A 21,245-nucleotide genomic window follows, 5' to 3' on the forward strand; every position below is an offset into this window, starting at 1 on the left:
TTAGGGGTAAACACATAATTAGGACTGCACATGGGCAGGGCTGGGTAGGGCAGGACCCTTGTCCGATGCCCAGCCCGAAAAATAAACGGGCTGAAAAATGCAGCCCATTACCCGCCCTTGCCCATGAAAAGCCCTAGTAAGTTTGGGCAGGATAAATGCGGGCTGGGCAGGGCGGGCTTCCATGCCCAGAAAATCAATATACTATATTATTTAACTAGTTATTTATGTTCTTCTAGATAATAAAATGTAACTTTATATTAAAATGGTAACTTGACTTTAATTTAGTTATTAGCAATTGATATATTATGAAACAACATTTTATAGTTGCTAAGAGGAGTAAACTATGAAAAACAAAAATGTTATTAGTATACTTTATTAAACTTGATTGCTTTTCTAGTTTTTAAAATTTCTTAACCAAATGTAAATATTTTTCCCCCCATAACTCCTAGATACTCATAAAAGCATGGATCAATTATACAAATTGCTAATAGTCATAATGTTTGCATTAAAAAAGAGAATGATTATACAAATTGTAGTAAATGATAACACGTTTACTTTCAAAATCATTTGAAAATAAATAAATATAATGAATATTGAATGTTAATTTAATAGAGTGTTTGATTCAGGAGATAAATATGAGACAAATAAAATATATATAAATAAAATTATATATATTTTTGTGGGCAGGGCCAAATGGGCAGGGCAGCATACCGTGCCCGATGCCCAGCCCAGCCCGACAATATGCCCAGCCCGAATATGCCCAATATATCTTTTGGGCCATTTTTTTCAGAACGGGCTGGGCATTTTTTTGCGGGCTTGGGCGGGCATAACGGGCCACTGGGCTCCTTGAACATCCCTACACATAATCCCCATGAAAATACTCCATAAATTATTTCTTTTTTTTTTTCTCCCTCTGGTATTATCCTAACCTCTTAGTCAGGCTGTTATAAATTCCAATTTCTAATTCAATGGGTCCTTATCCTAAACATAATTAATTATCCTTTTAATTCAACGTTTTCTTTCCCAGTCAGCATCCCTTTTTTAACTATAAGGGATAGATGATTCTAATTATTTCATTTAGCTTATTTGCATCATTGCATGCAGTTAATGGTACATGTTTTGGCCCATAATGGTAAAAATATTGAACTTTTATCATCATTCTTTCCTATGCTCTGTAAATGATCTAAAACAGCATGCGAATATTTAATTATTAACAAGCATCAAAATGAAATTTAAACGACAAATATGGTCATTAGCAACCATACAAAAAACTTTTCAGATTACCCTGTGGCTATTAAACATATCTGAAAAAATTCATGGGACATTCATTGGCTCCTTAACAAAGGCAAGATATTTACGAATTTATTTATATGTGAAAATCAGAAGGGACAGGCAAGTGACAGTTGAGGAATATTTGATCTTACGGAGATAATTTTGTCTGCCCTATGAATTTAATTTTTTTGGGTCTAAAGAGAGATAGTGGGATCCTTCTTCCCAACAGCACGGAGTGCCAAGTGCATTGGCTGAGAATTGGGTTGAAGAAGATTCACTCTACTAGCTTCAGCTTCCAAAATCCAAACTTTTTGCAATGGGGAGCAAAAGAAGTGCCAAAACAAAAACTTCCTTGATCCTTGTCTTTGTCATAGCGTTTTGTACCGTCGTCCCTGTCTTCGCTCGTCTTCCTTCTCCCTTCTCTCACCACCATGGTAATCGTTCTCAGCCCAAGAAGAATGTAAGTCTCTTTACCCTTTTACCCAAGATATGCGTATTCTGTCATGAGCAAGCATGCTTGATCTTCATTATTTCTGAAATTTAGTTTCTGGGTAGGGGGAAAGTAGGAAATGAACTTGCTATCGATGTGATCGTTGGAATCTAAATTGAATTTACTTTTTATTGAGCAAACCAGAACTGTTCGGCTGACGGGGTTCGCAGTTTTCTTCTTCATGATTCTTGTTTATTGCGGTTCAGAACCTTTTTACAGAGTTGTTTTTTTTTTTTTTTTTAATTTTAAGAACATTGTCAGCGAAATAAAACTGTAAATGAAATTTGAAGCTTATGCTCTTACTCAATCATATTTACCTTCTGCATCTTTTCTCTGGTAAGTTTTTCCGTCATTAGAAAACGGCGAGCTATTCTCTCTTTTCAGCTGTGCTGGATCCGTTTCATGAAAATTATTATCACATTTCACATGCGGTCTTCATGTTGAGGTGACTTGTAGCTTTTCTTTGTTTTGAGTTGAGTTTTATATCCTCTTGACCAAGTCCACTCTCCTGCATTTGTTGTCAGGTCAGCAGGAAGTTTGAGATCAGCGATGATATGTTTTGGAAAGATGGTCATCCCTTCCAGATCATTGGTGGTGACTTGCACTATTTTCGGGTGCTTCCCCAGGTATATATCTCATTGGCATTTCCCTGATTCATGAGGATGTTTGGCACTGAGCACGTCATAATTACTTCACAAGGAATGGCTATTCATTTTCTTCTCAATCCAATGGAAGCCACTATCCTTCGGAGTCATTTCTCACCTAAAACTACAATAGAGATAGGTAGTAATATTGGAAATGGGGGGCATCCATCCTTTTTGGCCCTAAGCCCATTCTTCCCTGGAGGCCTGGAAATGAGATTCTTATCTCTCTTCTTGTTCAAAATAAAGATAGAACAAGGGACTCAGTCACGGAAATCATTGCCAAAAGATGCAGAAATAAGTGATGACTTTATTAGAGATTTTTTCTTGAAAAATTATGATGGAAGAATAGTCTCTTTGTAGTTTCTTATCAGACATAATCAATATGATGCAAGATTGAGTGAAGTGTGAGCGATCATCATCTGTTGCAGTCATGCTCATTATGTGATGACAGTGTAGGTTTGATAGATGATTCGGCAAATCATTCTTTTCCGTTTTGTAGTCAGTGAATTCTGTTATGCTCATATGCTTTTATATGGTGGCATCATATATCTTCTATTTTTGCAGTACTGGGAAGATAGACTGTTAAAAGCTAAGGCATTGGGATTAAATACCATTCAGACATATGTTCCTTGGAATCTGCATGAACCGAAACCTGGAGAGCTTGATTTTGAGGGCATTGCCAACATTGAAGCATTCCTCAAACTTTGTGACAAACTTGGTTTGCTTGTGATGCTTCGAGCTGGACCTTACATATGTGCAGGTTAGCTGTAACTTCTAGGGCTACTAATGTACTTTACCTGTGATCTTGGAGCTTCTCTGGCTTACCAAAACGAAAATTTCTGATTTGCATGCATATATTTATAATTGATATTGCGGTTGGGTATGCATGCCCTAACTAACTTTTAGATATCTCTTACAATGATATAATTGTTGAACTCTTACTCTGCGAAGATTCAAGGAGTATGATTTTTGTTTTTTTCAATGTAAGTATATAAAGAATGATTTAAAGGTTCTCCCTCGTATTGTTACCCTGAAGCAGTTTGCAAGATTTTTTTGGCATAATTTAATTGCTATAGGTTGACTCTGAACTTTCTAGCAACATTGAGTTATCTTTACTGCAATTTTAAATTACCAACTTTCTCTACACTGGAAACAACCCCCTCTGTGTTCTGCTTTTCAGTACAAAGTAGTGATAAAACTAAATAATGCAAAATTTAGATCCTTTTCAGCTATACTTCTCTGTCATGTGTTTTATTCTTTTGTTTATATTTTATGCGTGTTCCACAATTGAACTTGCATTTCAATTAAATAGACAACTAGAAATATATATATATATATATATATGTAAATTCATTTATATTTACTCCATCTTTATTCTGCATATATGCAGATTTAGGTGACAGAACAGAAGAATGTCAATTTATAAACTTAATGATCTGTAATACTATTTTGACATGTGATATATTTCTCACTTGATATTGCTAAATAACGAAAGAGAGCATATTTTTCCTGCCCATAGCATGTGGGGCATTCTTGCTATCATCTCTTGGTACAGGTATTTCGATTCCTTATTCCATATATATGGTTAAGAGAAGAACAAAGGCATTTTGATTGAAATGAGAATCTCTACAAGTAGCTTCGCAATGAAATGCACTCATAAGTCATGATCTAGGTACTGTGTTAGTTTTGCTAACATTTAACTATTGATTTATTTCAGAATGGGATTTAGGTGGTTTCCCTGCTTGGTTACTCGCTATGAATCCATCTCCAAAGCTAAGATCATCTGATTCTACTTTTCTTAAACTGGTATGTTTTTGTTATGGAGTTCGGCCATGACTCATGTTAGTTAACATTTTCTAGATTTAAATGTTTTATATGCCCACTTCTTTCTTCATTTCATTGGTAAATTTGGGAAATGGAAAGACGACTTTGTGATCCATCTTTCAAATTTATTTTACTACATGTCCTTCCTCATTCTTCCATGTTCTTTTTGTTGACACCTCGTACAACATCTAATGTTGTTTTTCTATGTTTACACTTACAATTTCTCGATGTCCATAAAATAATCTCCACAGACGAGGAATGTTGATCCTCTTTTTCCACCATACCATTGCTATTTATGTGCTACTGATCCTGCATCAGTAAATGATTTTTTCCATATAATATATACCTCCTTTTATCATTTAGCTTCAAAATATGGATGTTATTAAACTCCGCGACTCCCAGGAGGGAGCATTGCATCTTTTCTGCCACAATATACATTTGGAAGGACCCCTACTTTTGGGGGTTTCTGCATACAACCTTTGCTGTCAGAAGTTTTGTTTAAACCATATATTAATAAACATTATAAAACTAAAGGTGAACTTTATTTGTAGTTCAATTCTGATGATATTTTATGGTCTTGTTGTGTACTCATGCTTGATTATTTCAGCTTGTTCTTATCATATAGTTCGATTTTTGAAGGTTGATGGATGGTGGGGCAATCTGCTTCCAAAATTAGTCCCTTTCCTTTATGACAACGGAGGCCCTATTATAATGGTTCAAGTATGTCTTTTTCTACTAGAGTTTCTTTATTGCATTCAGCATATTGCCACTAGGCCCCAAGATGTTTAAAATCATAAAGCATAAGAAATGTATACTGGCTACAGAAACTGAAAGCGTCTGCATTTTAGTCAGGAGTTGGAAGAATTTCCTTTATAGATTTATTTTCTCCTAACCTTTAATTATGAATACTCTACTATGCCAGCAAAGCAAGTGAACAATTGTTTATTTACATGAGATATTAATTTTGTCATTAGCATCTTGTTCCTGTTGGACTCAAAAGTTACAATAATTTTAATATCAAAGCTTTAAGAAATTCTGTCACTTTCGAGATTTTAATGTCTTCTCTAGGAATCAACTAAAACATTGTTCATCACAGATTGAAAATGAGTATGGTTCATATGGAAATGACAAAGCGTATCTCCATCACCTGGTCAATTTGGCTAGAGGTCATCTCGCGCATGATGTTATTTTGTAAGAGGTTTAATGTTTTTGAGCTCTATTTTTCGTAGTTATTGAACAGTGGCATCTGGATGGAGTATGGTGGGGTTGTTGTTCAAGGAGATTGCAATGCTAATTTGGTCTTTATAATCTACTCCTCCAAATACAAATGGGTAAATTATTTCCGCCAATTAACCAGTTGATCTGAATAAAGTAAAGGTCACCTGTCATCTTAGGTGAAAAATAGAATGAAGAGATGAGAGAATTTATTTAGATTGTGAAGTAGGAGAGACAGAATAGCCAAATGAAAGAAATTGACAAAAATATTCAAACTTCCATCCAAAACACATCATAATCCCATAACTATTATTGAATAATAAAAAATAATATTTACTAAATTAACAAATTGTATTATAACTTTCCTTGTTTCACTTTCCACCACCTTATGTTAGAGCCTTCGGTTCTAATTTGCTAATAGTTTTTTTTTTTTTTTTTGGCATCTTCCTTTTTAATGTATGTTATAGAAATACATCTCAAGACATCTTTGTTAGGTGATAATAAGAGTCATCTCTTACCTCTTGACTGTGGCGTAATGGTTCATGCATGGTTGTCTATGGCTTGCAACTCTACACAGAATTCAAGGGTGTCTTTTGGAAGGTTTTGAGATAGTGTTCATTGTTTACTACTAACATACTGTTCAGAATAAGGCATCATTAACAATCTGGCACCGTATTGCAACTTTAAAAATAATCTAAAAGCTTGTTTTCTGAAGCTTATCTCCAAGTAGTCAATGGTGGCATTCAGGACAAACACATTTCTTCTGAATATTTATTTTTCTCCTTCTCTATAATACTGCATGTTCAATGTTTTCAGATACACTACAGATGGAGGATCTAGGGAACATCTTGAGAAAGGAACTATTCGTGGGGATGCTGTCTTTTCAGGTAAAAGTTCATATATTATAAAAGTTGTTACTTACAAGATTTTATAGACATATTTTCATTCATCTCTCTTCCACTGCCCTCCTCTTATATATTCATGTCACAGCCCCTGTCATCCTCTATCCATTGTTCTATTGTTTAGCTATTAGCTATTATCAGGTATATCAACTGATGCTCACAGAATCTGCATAGGATATATCGCAAACAATCTAATGTATATGCTCTTCCTATAGCTGTTGACTTCAGTACTGGAGATGACCCTTGGCCTATATTCAAGCTGCAGAAGGAGTTCAATGCCCCTGGAAAATCACCGCCACTCTCAGCGTATGTGTGTTCTTACAGAATATTATTCTTAATTATGATAGGAGAAGAACACCACCCCCCGCCCCCAAAAAAAGAAAAAAGAAAAAATGGTATTAGAGCGTGTGAGCAGAGAACCATGTGGCCAGTGGTTAATAACACCTAGCAACCTAATGGCATTGACTAACTTACAACCATAACCCCTATAGCTAAATATATATGTTATTATTATACCATCTTATTTATTGGACGCTAAATACTGATGGTGCTTATCCTTTCAGTGAATTCTATACCGGATGGCTTACGCACTGGGGAGAGAGCATTGCTGCAACTGATGCTGATTTTACAGCTGCCGCCCTAGAAAATATTTTGCAAAAGAATGGTTCTGCAGTTCTCTATGTATGTCTCAACTTCCACATTTTAGCTGTTACGGAGATGACATTTAAATAATATTTTGGCATGGCTGTTTGAATTCAGATGGCACATGGAGGGACAAACTTTGGATTCTATAATGGGGCAAATACTGGTCAAGATGAGGCTGACTACAAGGCTGACATCACTTCTTATGATTATGTCAGAAATCTTTGGGCCCATTGATTCACATTCTATTGATTTTTGTCTTCATCTTATGATTTTTATGCCTCCATCTTGTCCAGGATGCACCAATCAGAGAATCTGGAGATGTGAACAATGCAAAGTTCAATGGTGAGAATGTTAGTTTTCTACTTATTTTCAGGCTATCATTTATGCACTTTTATTGATAAGCTAATTCTTTTTGTTATTGGATAACAAATGCAAACCCAAAGAATACGCTTAGGGAGCAATATTTATTGAATCAGATATAGGCTTGATGTTCAGGAATCCTACCTGAATTTCTGGATTACCGGCTATAATAATGTATCCCCAGCCCAGGGCATTTAGATGGGGTACATGATTTTGTAAGAGAAAGGACTCCCTTTCCCCCATGTAGCCTAAGATTTGTAGATATCATGCAACTTTCAATTGTTACTTGGTACCTGTACATGGATCCAATGAGCCCTTGATGTTGGAACCTGGGGTCAATTGGTAGTTTAAATAGGTTACATTGCGATGTGGTAGATTGTGTGAATGAATGTTGATCCTTTTAATTTTGCTATCTGTTTGTTAGTATCTATCATCGAGTGGATATGCTATGGCTGTGAGCAAATGCATATCAACCGCATGGCACCTAATGAAGGAAACTGAAATATCATGAATTAGATTTATCAGAAATTTTGCAGCACAACTTATTTATTTTTGTGCTGGCTCACTATGATAGATTTTGCTAGTATTTATATATCTAAAAGGTTTTTTAAATGATACCCACGCCCAAATTTTTAAGATTTTGCTATCCAAGCCATCATCCCAAAAAGATATTAAATTTGAGCTTGTTGCACATATTTTAGCTCTTCGGAAAGTCATAGCGCAATATAGTTCGGCCCCACTTCCATCAGTTCCCCCTGATAATGGAAAGGCCGGATATGGACCGATTCACTTACAGAAAAAAGCTTCCTTGTTTGATATGTTTGATCTGGCCAATCCCACCAATGTGATTGAGTCCCAAAACCCATTGTCAATGGAGTCACTGGGCCAGGTATGTGAGAGCTGTTCATATTGATGCAATTGCTAAAGGTATATTATTGGAACTGAATTACCTTGCATCCAGATGTTCGGGTTTTTGTTATATATGTCCAAATACACTTCTAAGGGAGGCAGAAACAATTTATCCATACCTAAGGTGCTGTTTATCTTCTTTCAGTAATTCTCAGTCTTGTTTTCTGGTTATGTATTTATTTTCATTACTAGCAGAGACAATGCAATCAATGTTGGATCTCAGTTAGAGGCTGTATGAGCGTCTCTTTTCATGTTCTCTTCTTTTATGGATTACCCAATAGCTAGCTAGTTTACAGAGCGTCTCAATTATACTTGTGTGAAGCTTATTACGAATGTGCAGGTGCATGACCGAGCTCAAGTATTTATCTCGTGTCCTTCCAAAGAAAGTGGTGCACGGCCAACTTATGTTGGTACCTTGGAAAGACGGCTGAATGACAACCTCAGCCTTCCTGAAACCAAGTGTTTTTCTGACATCAATTTATATATACTGGTATCTGCTTCCTATTCTTGATTAATTTACTTTGTTTATGTACGAAGAAAAGATTCTGGGATTTTAGCTGCTTATTCTAACTCCACCCTTTCGTGGATTAAGGAAGTGGCAATGGATCATGATTGTTCTTTGCGCTGTTAACATAAGCTTGAATTGTCCGATTAATATATAATCACTGGAATCAGAAGAACTACCATCGATTTATATTTCTCATATAAATTAATGGATAAAATATAAAAGCATAAACTCATTAACATATGCGTTTTAGAAGTAAATCCCAGTCCCATGCAAACTTTGTGCATTCACTGAAGTAAAATATTGTACTTTATAGCCCATTCGCTTGGATGTATATTAATTCCTAATATGTGATTATGGAAAGCAAAACATTGTAAAGATCCACATTTCAAGAACAAAAGTATAAAGAGTGTATTTACTGCCCTTGACATTTTTGGAACTTGAATTAAGTGTTTTTCTTCCCTCTTTTATAGGTTGAAAACATGGGTCATATCAATTATGGTCCTTTCATCTTTGACAGAAAGGTAAGGTTATGTGAAGATAGCGCACTTCATTGTTCTTAGATGATTTTTTTTCTTGCTGAATTTTGTCTCAACTTCTATACAGGGCATTCTGTCTTCTGTTTATCTTGATGGGGAAACCTTACACGGTTGGAAAATGCTCCCTATTCCTTTTCACAACCTGAATGAATTTCCAACTTTCAATCCGATTGCACAGGCTTCTTCTTCGACATTCAGTAAAATGTTGATGCGTCGCAAGAAGTTAATATACGAGTCTGGTAAGCACCAAGCTATTCATTTTTCTCAAGTGTCTTTTCTTAGGGTTATAATATCAAAACTGTAACCAAGGCTATCCTTTTGGCAGAGAATACTTCACTTGTACCTGCAATCTACATTGGCCATTTCTCAATTGATACATCAAAACTCATCAAGGATACATTCCTATCATTCAACAACTGGGGGAAAGGCATTGCATTTGTTAATGAATTTAATTTAGGGAGATATTGGCCGGTAAAAATAACTTCTCTTTTATCTCTTGGGTGTATTTTGTTTGTGATTAGATTGCATGGCTATATAGTTTGTTCTCTATATTTATGATTGTTTTCCTCTTGAATTAATATATGTACGTCTTTCTAATAGTTGAGAGGACCTCAGTGCAACCTCTACGTTCCAGCTCCACTCCTTAAGGAAGGGGATAATACCCTGGTATGAGCTATTAGTTATCTGTCTTTAGTATAGAGATGTTCACTATGGGTTAAATCATTTGAGACCAGAATTATTGAGTATTTCATGGAAATTCATCTGTCTTTCTTGTATTGTATGAAGTCTTATTTTTGTAACTTGATGCGCAGGTTATTCTTGAGTTGGAATCTCCAAACCCTGAACTTGTGGTACACTCGGTCAATGAGCCAGACTTCACCTGTCGCTCAACCCTCAAGTCGAAGGAAAGAACCAACATGGGTCCCAAGTCGATGTGAAGGAATTATTTAGTTCAGATAAACAAATATCACATTGGATAAGCTGGAATTTTGTGCGTAATAAATGGAGGATAATATCATTGAAAAGGATCCTAATTCTTCCATTGTTATATTGTTGCACACAATAGTATATATGATTATGAGCTCCTGAAACAACGGTGTAATATACTCTTTATATAATAACAACGTATATTTCTGATTGTTCTGGCCTACGAATATCACTTTGGATAAGCCTTCGTTTGTTTTCCATTTCACGGAGGCCAGTATCTTTGAAAAATATCTCCATTCTTCCATTCTTTTGCCGTTGCATACAGTAGTAATATTTATGAACTCATGAACCTATCCTGAAATACAACTGCTGCTTACCATTAACCTGGAATTCATCACAGTTTGAATGAGAAAAAGCAAAAAAGTGGCTTGTTTCCCCATGTTGGCAACGAAACTGACTTCACAACAATGCATAAGATAATTTCCTTAGGCCAACCAATCGTACGTATCAATACAATGATCCCATATAAACACTAATGAAGACATAAAAGCAGCAAAGTGAATTACATTCTGCATGCACTGAGGACATGTGTCGAACAAAGCCTTTTAATTGCTCAATATTTTTTTTGATACATGACGGGCAGAAAATTAAAAATAAGATCTCCTGCTGCCCTTACTACTTTCAGATGTTTCTAAATTGGAAAACAATCTAACACCTGAATTTCTTAGAGCAAGAAAACAATGTTCCCTCTAAGTGCTTATTACATCACTACCTATCAGGACTACAATTGCAAATACGTACAACACATCATCTCTGTTCCCAGGAAAATCTGGGAATAGGCAACTAAGCTACATAATGTTTCCATCAGACAAAACATCAGGTCCTGCCAAAAGAGAGACAAAATTGTAGATATCATTTGGCAGTGCTTTGAGAAGCATCTTTCTGGTCCTGTTTTGATCCTGCCATAGCTGTAGTTGCTGCGGCAGTCATGGCAGCCGCGGCTGCACCCATCTTAGCTCCCCCTGCAGCCTTCATTGCCCCAGCTATTTTTGCAAAAGCTGCTACGCCTCCTACAAGTATCGCCCTCAATGCAACAGTTGGTTTTACCGCCATACCTCCAAGACTACCTGCAATTTCGAAAAAGACTCATCAAACGAATCCAAACCATCTGAATGCAACACATCCATCACCATTTCCTACAAGCAGGAGCATCGACAATCTAATAGCACTGTGACAGCCCTTTAGTGCTTAAATTGTTGAAAAATTAAAATAGGCTCAGGTTGAAAGATGAGGGGGAACCAAATATATTCTCTTAAATTCTGGATTTATTATTCAACCCTAAAAAGAAAGCAATCGCTCGTAATAATCGTATTTTGGCAAAGGTAACGAGATTGACCCCCCCACCCCAACCAAAAAAAAACCCAAAAAGGAAAAAATGATAATGAAAAATCATGCGGCTCCCTAGAAAAGAGTCAGAACTCGAATAACCCTTGATAAATCTACCAACATCATGTCTGTAGCTTTTGCTTATCATTTAGCATTAAGTAAAGAATCGAGCAGCTAAAACTGTTCCTCCTGACCGCAGTAAAGATTAATGGCACCCAGATGTACATACGTAGTTTTCAGGTTTTACCTCTCAAACGAACAGAATCATCAGGAAACTTCACAAGATAGACAAAGCTTGGAATGGAAAAAACAAATTTTACCCAATGCATATGTTTATCATGATTAAATTCTCAAACAAATAATTTATTGTCTTCATTTCCTTCCATTATTAGCTTAAGAATGCGGCAATTCTCACAGGGGCAAAAAAGATAAGTAAAGAAATCTAAGGTGGGCATTTTACACAGCAATGTTCAGTTTCAGAATTCAGAAGCGAAAAAGCATACCAAATTCAACACGAAAAGTGCAGCAGAACAGGACAGAAAACGGAAATAAAACCTGGAACGCGGCCTAAAAAGGATATTTATCAAGGATCCAAGGTCGGTGCTTATGTAACTAAATTGGAACTTGGAAGGGTGGATGAGACAGGAAGCCGCGAATTTAAGGCACGCCGATCTTTCTTCCTTCCTCGGAGCGAAAAATAAGGTCAGCAGTTGTCCCCGGACCGGACGTTGAGCGGCTGCGGGAGCTCACGACGTCGTTTAATTGTCTTCTCCCTGGCATAACTCTTTTAATCAATTATGAATTATACTTCTGTTTTTATATAAAAATTAACTAATTAATTTAAATATATTTAAAAAATAATCAAACTAGTTATTTATAATAAATAAGTGTTATTTTTTAAAAGTATTGTTATTAATTAATAGTAAATTAAATTATATAATTTGAAAAAAAAAATACTATTCTAGTTCTTAATATAAAAGCCAATTGACTTATTTGAATAGATTAAGAAAACTACTTAAATTAATTATTTGTAATAAATATGTGTTTTCTTTTTTAAAATATCTTTACTAATTAAGTGTATTAGTTAAAATTACTATTATTACAAGGATTATCTTAAAAAATAAATATAAAAGATAAAATAGATTATATTCTTATATTTACAATGAAAATATGATCTTACAGTCATATTCCTAAAAAATCCCGCTTGCATCTTATTTTTAGTCAGTGCAATCTTTATGTTCCACTATGCATAAGACCACTGAAAAAAGAGTTGCTAACCATTAAAAATAAATTGCATATGGATTTTAAAACAAATTTTAGGTATTTTTAAATAACATTTTCTAAAAAAAAATTGCTACCTCCGCCCTTCAATCCTTAATATAATAGCTCATTTGATTTTTATTTTAGTTTTAAATATAAGATTATAATCTATTTTGTTTTATATGTTTATCTATTTTTTTCAAAGATAATTTTTGTAATAATAATAATTCTAAACAATATATTTGATTAACAATTATATTTTAAAAAAAACACATATTTATAATAAATAATTAACATAACTGATTTTTTTTACCTATTTAAATTATTCAACTAATTTTTATATTATATTAAGGATAAGAAATAATTTTTTTAAATTATTCAGCTAATTTTTATATTTTATTAAGAATAAAAAATATTCTTTTGTTTTGAATATATAACTCTTTTTTATAGTGTAATTTATATTATAAAAAGAGTTTTATATTCAGAAGTAAGAATTTTTTAAATTATATGATTTAATTTACCAGTGTTAAAGGGATCTGATGATCTCGTTCCGTCTTCCAGTCTTCCTGTCAGCGTCTCAGCGATAGAAAATAAGCGTTTTTTGTTTTCCCTCCGCTACACAGCTTGAGAGGGAGAAGGCAAAATGGATTACAGCGGAGGAAACTGGACTATGATCCCCACGCACAGCTCCAACCTTACGCAATCCAATCAGGATCCTCTCTTTCTTCATCAACAACAACACCAATTTCTGCAGCAGCAGCAGCAGCAGCAGCAAACGTTTCAAGCTCAAACCCCGCAATCTCCATTTCAACAGCCGCAGCAAAACCTCTATCAACAGCAACATCAACCGCAGCGTCTTCTCCAACAACATCAGCAACAGTCGCAATTGCAGCAACAACCCCAGCCACAACCTCAACCGCAGCAGAATCCTCATCAGTCCTTAGCTTCTCACTTTCATCTCTTGCATGTTAGCTTTCGAAACCCTAATTTCCGTAATTTTATCTAGCACGCTTTCAATTTTCATTCAGATGTGACACGTCAATTAGGAACCCAAAATTCACGGAATTAGTTTAAATGGTTTAAACGAATGAGGAGATGTATGCGGAGGACTATTAGTATTTTGACAGTGAACTTATTTTTGAAAGATAGCAATGTGATTTTTCTTTTTTGGTTATCGTGTTTTTGTTGTTGACCTCTATGATGGTTTTCTTTGTTATGGGCATAGTTGATGGAGAATTTGGCAGAGGTTGTCGAACATGGAAGTAGGGACCAGCAATCAGATGCATTGGTATGATTCTCTCTCTTTCTTCCTCTCATTTTTGTTGGTTTCAGCATTTGCTATCGAATTTGACTTTGGATTATCAAATATCAGCCTTTACGGGATGTTTTGTAACTATTATCAATGACTTTTTTTTTTAAAATGAAATCAATGCAAGATTAATGAGTTGAGCAGCCATTTCGAGAGGTGCCAGCAGTTGTTAGACTCCATTTCAGGCTCCATTAGCACCAAGGCTATGGTAATTAACCTCTCTCTATATATACACGTCTCTAGTTTGCTTTTACCTTGATTTTTAATAACATATTTCTTCCTGTTTTGCCCTGCTTTTGTGTATGTTTACTATGAAGGAAAAATGAGTATTAGTTGAGCCCTTGAACTAAAGATGTTGATTCATCTTTCTGTGGAATAAATGTAGTAGTTAATTAGTAGTTTTATGCAGCACAGATCATTGGGTTTGAGATTCCCCTTTTCATTTTTATAATACTGCCCTGCCGACAGGCCATGATGAGCAGATTCCATGCTGAATTTGAAAAAAAAAAAAGAAAAAGAAAAAAAAGGGGGTTTTTTTTTTTGGGGGGGGGGATTCTTGTCTAAATAGGGCTGTTAAAATCAACAGAAGGTTTAAATTTTCAGCTAATATTCTTTAGTCAGTGGAGTTATTCTTGATCTAAAATTAGGACTTTCTGCATGCTTAACACAGACAGTTGAGGGACAGAAGAAGAAGCTAGAGGAAAGTGAGCAATTGCTAAATCAGCGAAGGTTAGTAGTAGTAGTAGTTGTTTCATACATCTTTGTTTGCTTGAGATTCTATAAACTAAATACATGCCTCCCCTTTTTTTTTTTACATGCAGAGACTTGATTGCTAATTACCGGAAGTCTGTGGAAGAGCTTGTTAAATCTGAGCCATAAGTTCCAGTCAATCAAATGTGTAAGGAACTTTACATTAGGCTATATCTCGGTAGATTAATGGTTATTCTCTTTTTATCAGCAGCAAAGATGCAAATTATTTTGAAGTTGAGATTGACTAGAAACATGTACAGTCATCTTTATTCATATGGAAGCGTAATACTTGATATATTCGAAATGAAATGCCAGTGAAGATGATTAAGTGTAGGCTTAGGGGACTTCACAGCATTTTCCCTAGCCAAACTAAGGAGACGCGATTATAAATGCAGCTTTATTCGTCCATACGTCATTCAAGCATGTTAGTTAACTATATTTGCATCCATTTGTGGTTTAGAGTGGGTTAGTGTGAAGCTAGAAATGAAATTAATTAATTTTTAATCCCCTTTCACAAGTACAGGAGTTGTCTGTTATAGAAAACAAGAGCCCTTGAGTTCCAAAAGGCTATTTGCTTATTAGTTCAAAACTAAACCGAGATATTGTTTTTGCTTTTATTTCTTCTGGTTGTTCCTCTTTACCCCCCTGATACGCTGATTTCATCAATAACAAAAAGAAAGCTGAGTCCCTGTAAGTTTCTTTATTTAACTTCAAAGTTCAAACACGTGTAATGCAGGGTTCTCTATCATCAATATCTGGATATTACGGTTCTGAAGGGAAAAATCAGAAGTTTTGATAAATAGGTTGTAGGAAATGTGGAGGCAACTGGTAACTGGGAGCTAAAATTTCTATATTTAGCTCCTCACAAGTATAGTTTCTTTATTGATTATTGATGTTTCTTCTCTGTAACAGTCCCCATTGTTATTGGGTGAACCTTGTTATTTAATGTCGTTGAAGGTTCTGTAAATGGTAGAACATGCCTTTTAGATTTCTGATTTCTGAGTTCAGCTCTAAACTGCAGCTTTTCATATGACGTAAAAATCTGCCAGAGGATATCCTTATTCGACGCTTTATCAAACACCGTTTACAAGATCAACAATTGAAAGTCTTGAGGGGGAAAATGAGAAAGAAAAAAAACATGAGAGTACAAAACAATTTACAATAATTGCATGGAATGTTTTGAAGTTGATGCGCATGCTAGATCACTAGCTAGTTTTATCCCCGCTTTTTAATTAATTATTATTATTAGCAAAAATAATCAAGATAATAACGTGATTTTTTTTATTTGATAAGGGTGTTCCTTTTGAGACCTAGAATGCAAAAAAAATTTATTTCTTCCAACAAGTGTGATTTTTAGTTACAGGATAAAAATCAAAGGACTCCGATTATTTTTTTTTTGGGAAAGTAAAATTTATGAAAATATCATTCTTAATTTTGGATTTGATATTTTAAAAATTGAGTTGGTCACAGCTGAACTGGTGGACCATAATTTTGAACTTTTTAAAAAAAATGATATAAAGGAGTATTTATAATAAATATAAATATGAAAGCTAACAGTCAGATAAAGTATTTCTATGAAACAATAAATCTCTACAATAATCTCTATGAATAAGGTAGTTGGAGTACATCGAATATCATAATCATAAATTATTGTAAATGCAAAAGTTTAATTTCTACAAACCATAAGGAAAAATTTGTTTCTATGCCCAACCAATTTGATTTTTAGTATCACTTGGAATGCAACCATGACACGTTCACCGATTTTTCTGTTACAACCAAAGTTTGTTTTGATTTTCTTAGCCATGCCAAATTTTAAATTATTACTTTCTTAATAATCTATTTTAAAAGAAATTAATTTTAAAAACTTTTATAAGTAAAATATATTATGTATTATAAAAATGATTAAAATGTATATTTAGTACTTTATCTTTATATAAAATTTTAATTCGATTTACTTTATTTGAAGAAATAAAAACTTCTTGAAAAAAGCTTTTGATTTTACTTGGTTTAGTGCCTGTTTGATTAAGTGATGAGAGTTCAAATAAGCCTATTTGAATCTAAATAAGTGATTATAAAGCATATTTATCCTGTTTAGATAATTTTTATGAAATCTTGATGAATTGTGATTTTACTTTTTCACTGTACTTTTAAAATCAACATTAAGGAGTAGCTTTTGCGTTTGAAGAATTCCGATCAATTTTTATCAACTGAATTTTCTCCAATCTATCCTCCCACACTCTCCCAAAAATCTCTTCCCAAATAATTATATTTAATAATATTTATTAAATTCATGTCTTTTTGGTAATTATATATCTATAAGTGATTTTAATAAATGAAAACCAAACAAAATCACAATTCTTAGAGTGACTTATAAAAAAATATATAAAAACAAAAATCAACATTAACTAACATCATTTATAGCCAATATCACTTATAAAATTTATGATTATTTAAAATTACAGTTGTTGATAGCTAATCCAAATGGGCACTTAAAGAATAATATCCATGGCTCCTTTATAATTAAACCTCATAACTTACAAATACATATATCATTAAAAATTATTATATTTTGGTAAGAGATAATTAAAATATTAAATAAGTAAGATTTTTATAAACTTGTTTCAAAATTCAAGTTTCCATAGAACAGTTGAACTAAGCAACCACTTATATGTTCTAATAACTAACTAATTACTCATCTCCCTCTAAAAGACTTGTAACTAAATTTCACCCAATTTTAAAAAGTGACAAAGAAAGAAAATACTATTTATAACTACAGTCAATCACACAAAGTAAATCAGTTGATAATATAAATATTTTTATTTTATAATTTAAAAAATAAATAAGATCTCCATCTCCTATAACCCCCATAATATATCTATCTGTGTCTCACTCTCACCTCCTGGCATTTCTCTGAATCTCTCATTTCTACAAACCCTAGTTTTTGTTGAACAAAGCCCAGAAATTTCAGGAGATCTCTTACCCTCCAAACCTCCTCCTGTTTCCTCGTCCCCAGCCTTTCCCGGCGGAGACGCTTTCTCTTTCTTCCTTTTCCTTAATTCCACATTGCCATGAACAACGTTAACAACAACAACAACCAGGCTTGTGCTGCTTGTAAGTACCATCGTAAGAAATGCGCTCCTGACTGTATTCTCGCACCTTATTTTCCTCACGATCGCCAACGTCAATTCCTTAACGCCCATAAATTGTTCGGTGTCAAAAAGATCACCAATATCATCAGACACCTCAACCCCCACGATAAAGACCAAGCCATGCGAACCATCATCTTCCAATCTGACATGCGAGCTAACGACCCCGTCGGAGGTTGCTACAGATACATTCAAGAGCTTCAAGCTCAGATCAAATACCACCAGGCCGAGCTTGAGCTTGTTCTTCAACAGCTCGCTCTTTATCGATCCCAACCTCACCTTCATCATCATGATCACTTAAATCTTTATAATAACAACCCTATTGCACCAGTAGTACCTCATCCCACTCATTATCAATACCTTCGACAAGAACCGCCGTACATGATGGTTCATCCGCAGGAACAACATCATCAGATTCAGAATAGTGATGTATGTTTGCAGGAGGATGTTAGTGGTTGTTGGGGAGTGCAGGATTCTGGGTGTCTGTCGTCTTTATCGTTACAGAACAAGAATAATGTCGGGGACGATATGAGGGGTGGTGGTTATATGGGCGATGAGTTATATAATGATCAAAAGTCTTCGTCAACGTCTATGCTTGACATTCATTATGGTGATGATGAGAGGAATAATGAAATCGGTTTTGAACCTGAAGAATTAGTGGATCGCAGGTGTGTCTTTATTATAATCATCAACATTCTTTATGTAGGAATGTCTTCTCTTCATTTATTATTATTATGCTCGCCGCAAGTAGTTCTGCAATCATCTGAAAGTGTCCTGCAATTTCTGTTGCATGTCTGCATAATTTGGTCTTTTGTTAAATATCATTTTCAACGTTGATATATAGTTTGATCTGCAAAACAACCCGGGGTCTTAGTATGGTTTTGGGGCCTTTTTCCCCTTTAATATAAATGAGCAGGCGTAAGCCCAAAAGAACTCATCAGTTAGATAATCGAATCTAGGGAAGACCATAACAATAATAATTTGTGTATCATTAATACTTCGCATTCAAGAGGCAGATCCAATAAAACATTTGAATGGATATCCAGATTATGAGCATAAGAAATTCTCCAATTTCGCCTACCATAATTTTTTCGATGGTATTGGGATAGTATATAGCCCACCATCGTGTGATTAATTGAACCATATATAACCTATTCAGTGTCTAGTTTTCTCCATTTCTCATGTGATCATCGTCAGCTTGATTTATTCTTCTCTTCCCTAGCATGCCTTTAAGTACAGTCTATGTGGATAAAAACAAAATATACCTTTCTTTAATTTGTTATCCTCTCCATTAAAAACTTTGCAACATCTGTTCTTCTAATAAAGCATCCAGTAAGTCTGAGCATGAACTCTTTGCCAAGATAACCCCACTTTAGCCTTTGCATGCCATATAAGTGTTTGGGAGTTTTATTTTGGAATGAAAACGAGTGGCACGGCAAAAATGTGTCAAGCTAGTATATTATTTAGGTGAAATGTTTGCTTTAAATAGGGTGGAATAATGTCAAGAAATATGATGAAATAGCTGAGCTTTTCTTTCTACCAGATGAATTTTTTAGTTTAATTTATATTCTTTTCAATTCCCTTCTCTAGATTAGCTTTTCTTTTAGTGGTCTACCCTTGATGATTAATGAGATATATACATGCAATTTTGAAGCTTCAAACGCTCTTCCTTATATATGTACAAGCGGTGTAATGTCTGGTTTATTTAGTTCATTAATTGTTACAATAATTAGGTTGTGATTTTTGAGAATTATATTAGCGAAACATGTGTGCATCTACGTACATTCAAGTCATACTTATTTTGGGCTATATTAGCTCATGTTGTTAATTTTCCGTTGGTATGTTTGAGCATTATTTCAAAATAAGCATCATGTAGCGTAATTCATTAAATTAAAGTTATAAAAAAAAAAAAGAAACAAAAAGCAAAGGTTGGTTTGGAAATGCATTAAATATAAGTTGGGGGGGGGATATATATAATCCCATAAAGTTGTAATTTTGTTTCTTGAAGATCTAAAATTGAATATCATGTGCTTTACAATAGTAATAAAAAAATAGTAAAGTTTGTTTGAGAGTTTAGACCTGATAAACTCTCTTCGTGGAGGATCCTATACTTGTTATTGACAACGTTGATTCAACCAAAAACTGATGAACTGGTGCAAATAAAACCAGTTCACCATTATACTGCAAAACTAGTGATTTTGAACAGCCTCGTTGGCCAAAAGAAAGAAAGAAAGAAAGAAAGAAACAGTCACTTATTTGACCAATTCCAAGTGGCTGTTGGTGCAAAGTGGCATTATCATTTCCATAATCTTTTCTTCCCATAACATTATATGAGAATTATTCTTATACAAAATATAAATAAGTATGGATTTACTTGATGAGTACCGTGATGATGAAGTATCTTGTATGGATTTGAATGTTAAGTAGTGAAATTTATTATTAAGTTTTTTAATCTGCATTATATTTTAACATTCGAATTAAACATACATTAATTTAATTACTACATGTTCAATGACTGCATCTAGATTTCTAAACATTAGCACTGTGTACTTGAATGTTTTCATTTTGAAAAAATAACTAAACTTTTATACAAGTAGATTTGCAATAGTTTTTATTAATAAATTATTAGATTCAGAGGGCAGTGAATCAAAAAAATTACACGTCAAATTTATTATTTACAAAATTCGACAAATGCTGAAAGCTAAAAGCTAAGCATTGAAGCAGATAATAATAAGAACTAGTGACATGCTTGTTTTCTGAATTTTTTGCCAAATTTGTTATTGTTGCATAATTCTAACGTAAAGGAGTTGTTGGACCGAAATATGCAGTGAAGAAGAAGGGGTTTTGTTCAAGATAGAAAATTCAGTATTAAAAGCAGAGGCTGATTGCATTCAACAAGATCAAGATCATGATCTCAAAGGTGCTGCAACTTTGTTCACTCTCACAAATTGTACTACCTGACAACTTAGTGCTTGTTTGAGATCACAATCAGAATCTCCAAAAGTACTTATTCACGAAACTTGAGACAAGACTCATTTTACATACTTATCTCGGAAACACCATATTTCAAGTCTCAATTTTGCAGCAATCCTTTTTCTTCTACTTCTAAGATAGGAAGCAACAATGCTTCTGGGCGGCTATAGTTACCACTTCCTGTAGAGA

General features: G+C 34.2%; 3 protein-coding genes across 5 annotated transcripts; 2 read left to right on the forward strand and 1 right to left on the reverse strand.

Annotated features, from left to right (window-relative positions):
- Positions 1-1,473: 1,473 nt before the first annotated feature.
- LOC114753131 (beta-galactosidase 17) lies at positions 1,474-10,444 on the forward strand. 2 transcript variants are annotated; one of them, XM_028941796.1, is made up of 19 exons: positions 1,474-1,732; positions 2,287-2,388; positions 2,971-3,166; positions 4,124-4,212; positions 4,870-4,950; positions 5,327-5,421; positions 6,262-6,332; positions 6,563-6,653; positions 6,911-7,028; positions 7,107-7,202; positions 7,286-7,334; positions 8,054-8,241; positions 8,314-8,385; positions 8,602-8,751; positions 9,240-9,290; positions 9,373-9,544; positions 9,631-9,776; positions 9,906-9,971; positions 10,118-10,444. In XM_028941796.1, exons 1-19 carry the CDS (start codon positions 1,589-1,591, stop codon positions 10,241-10,243), a joined length of 2,103 nt encoding a protein of 700 aa, XP_028797629.1. In that variant the 5' UTR covers positions 1,474-1,588; the 3' UTR covers positions 10,244-10,444. The 2 variants fall into 2 exon arrangements, with proteins under 2 accessions (XP_028797629.1, XP_028797630.1); XM_028941797.1 differs by lacking the exons at positions 8,054-8,241; positions 8,314-8,385 and having other exon boundaries at positions 7,286-7,342.
- A 375-nt stretch (positions 10,445-10,819) lies between these two features.
- Positions 10,820-12,291, reverse strand: LOC114753130 (uncharacterized). The gene is made up of 2 exons (XM_028941795.1): positions 12,122-12,291; positions 10,820-11,359 (listed from the first exon to the last, which is right to left on the reverse strand). The coding sequence occupies exon 2, from the start codon at positions 11,343-11,345 to the stop codon at positions 11,145-11,147; it is 201 nt and encodes a 66-aa protein (XP_028797628.1). The 5' UTR covers positions 11,346-11,359; positions 12,122-12,291; the 3' UTR covers positions 10,820-11,144.
- A 1,186-nt stretch (positions 12,292-13,477) lies between these two features.
- LOC114753129 (mediator of RNA polymerase II transcription subunit 9) lies at positions 13,478-15,952 on the forward strand. 2 transcript variants are annotated; one of them, XM_028941793.1, is made up of 6 exons: positions 13,478-13,845; positions 14,104-14,166; positions 14,315-14,395; positions 14,858-14,916; positions 15,009-15,085; positions 15,674-15,952. In XM_028941793.1, exons 1-5 carry the CDS (start codon positions 13,522-13,524, stop codon positions 15,064-15,066), a joined length of 585 nt encoding a protein of 194 aa, XP_028797626.1. In that variant the 5' UTR covers positions 13,478-13,521; the 3' UTR covers positions 15,067-15,085; positions 15,674-15,952. The 2 variants fall into 2 exon arrangements, with proteins under 2 accessions (XP_028797626.1, XP_028797627.1); XM_028941794.1 differs by lacking the exon at positions 14,315-14,395.
- Positions 15,953-21,245: the final 5,293 nt, after the last annotated feature.

This window comes from Neltuma alba, unplaced genomic scaffold (assembly GCF_004799145.2).
Source record: "Neltuma alba isolate B1F8T4 unplaced genomic scaffold, ASM479914v2 tig00007715_pilon, whole genome shotgun sequence".
Classification (NCBI taxonomy): Eukaryota; Viridiplantae; Streptophyta; class Magnoliopsida; order Fabales; family Fabaceae; genus Neltuma; species Neltuma alba.

Bases quoted from the DNA above. Each gene is read 5' to 3' on its own strand.
- LOC114753129 (XM_028941793.1), top strand. From the start codon at position 13,522: ATGGATTACAGCGGAGGAAACTGGACTATGATCCCCACGCACAGCTCC. The intron at 14,167-14,314 runs GTATGATTCTCT...AATCAATGCAAG, and splicing joins ACCAGCAATCAGATGCATTG to ATTAATGAGTTGAGCAGCCA. The intron at 14,396-14,857 runs GTAATTAACCTC...TGCTTAACACAG, and splicing joins CCATTAGCACCAAGGCTATG to ACAGTTGAGGGACAGAAGAA.
- LOC114753131 (XM_028941796.1), top strand. From the start codon at position 1,589: ATGGGGAGCAAAAGAAGTGCCAAAACAAAAACTTCCTTGATCCTTGTC. The intron at 3,167-4,123 runs GTTAGCTGTAAC...GATTTATTTCAG, and splicing joins TGGACCTTACATATGTGCAG to AATGGGATTTAGGTGGTTTC. The intron at 4,951-5,326 runs GTATGTCTTTTT...TGTTCATCACAG, and splicing joins GCCCTATTATAATGGTTCAA to ATTGAAAATGAGTATGGTTC.
- LOC114753130 (XM_028941795.1), bottom strand. From the start codon at position 11,345: ATGGCGGTAAAACCAACTGTTGCATTGAGGGCGATACTTGTAGGAGGC.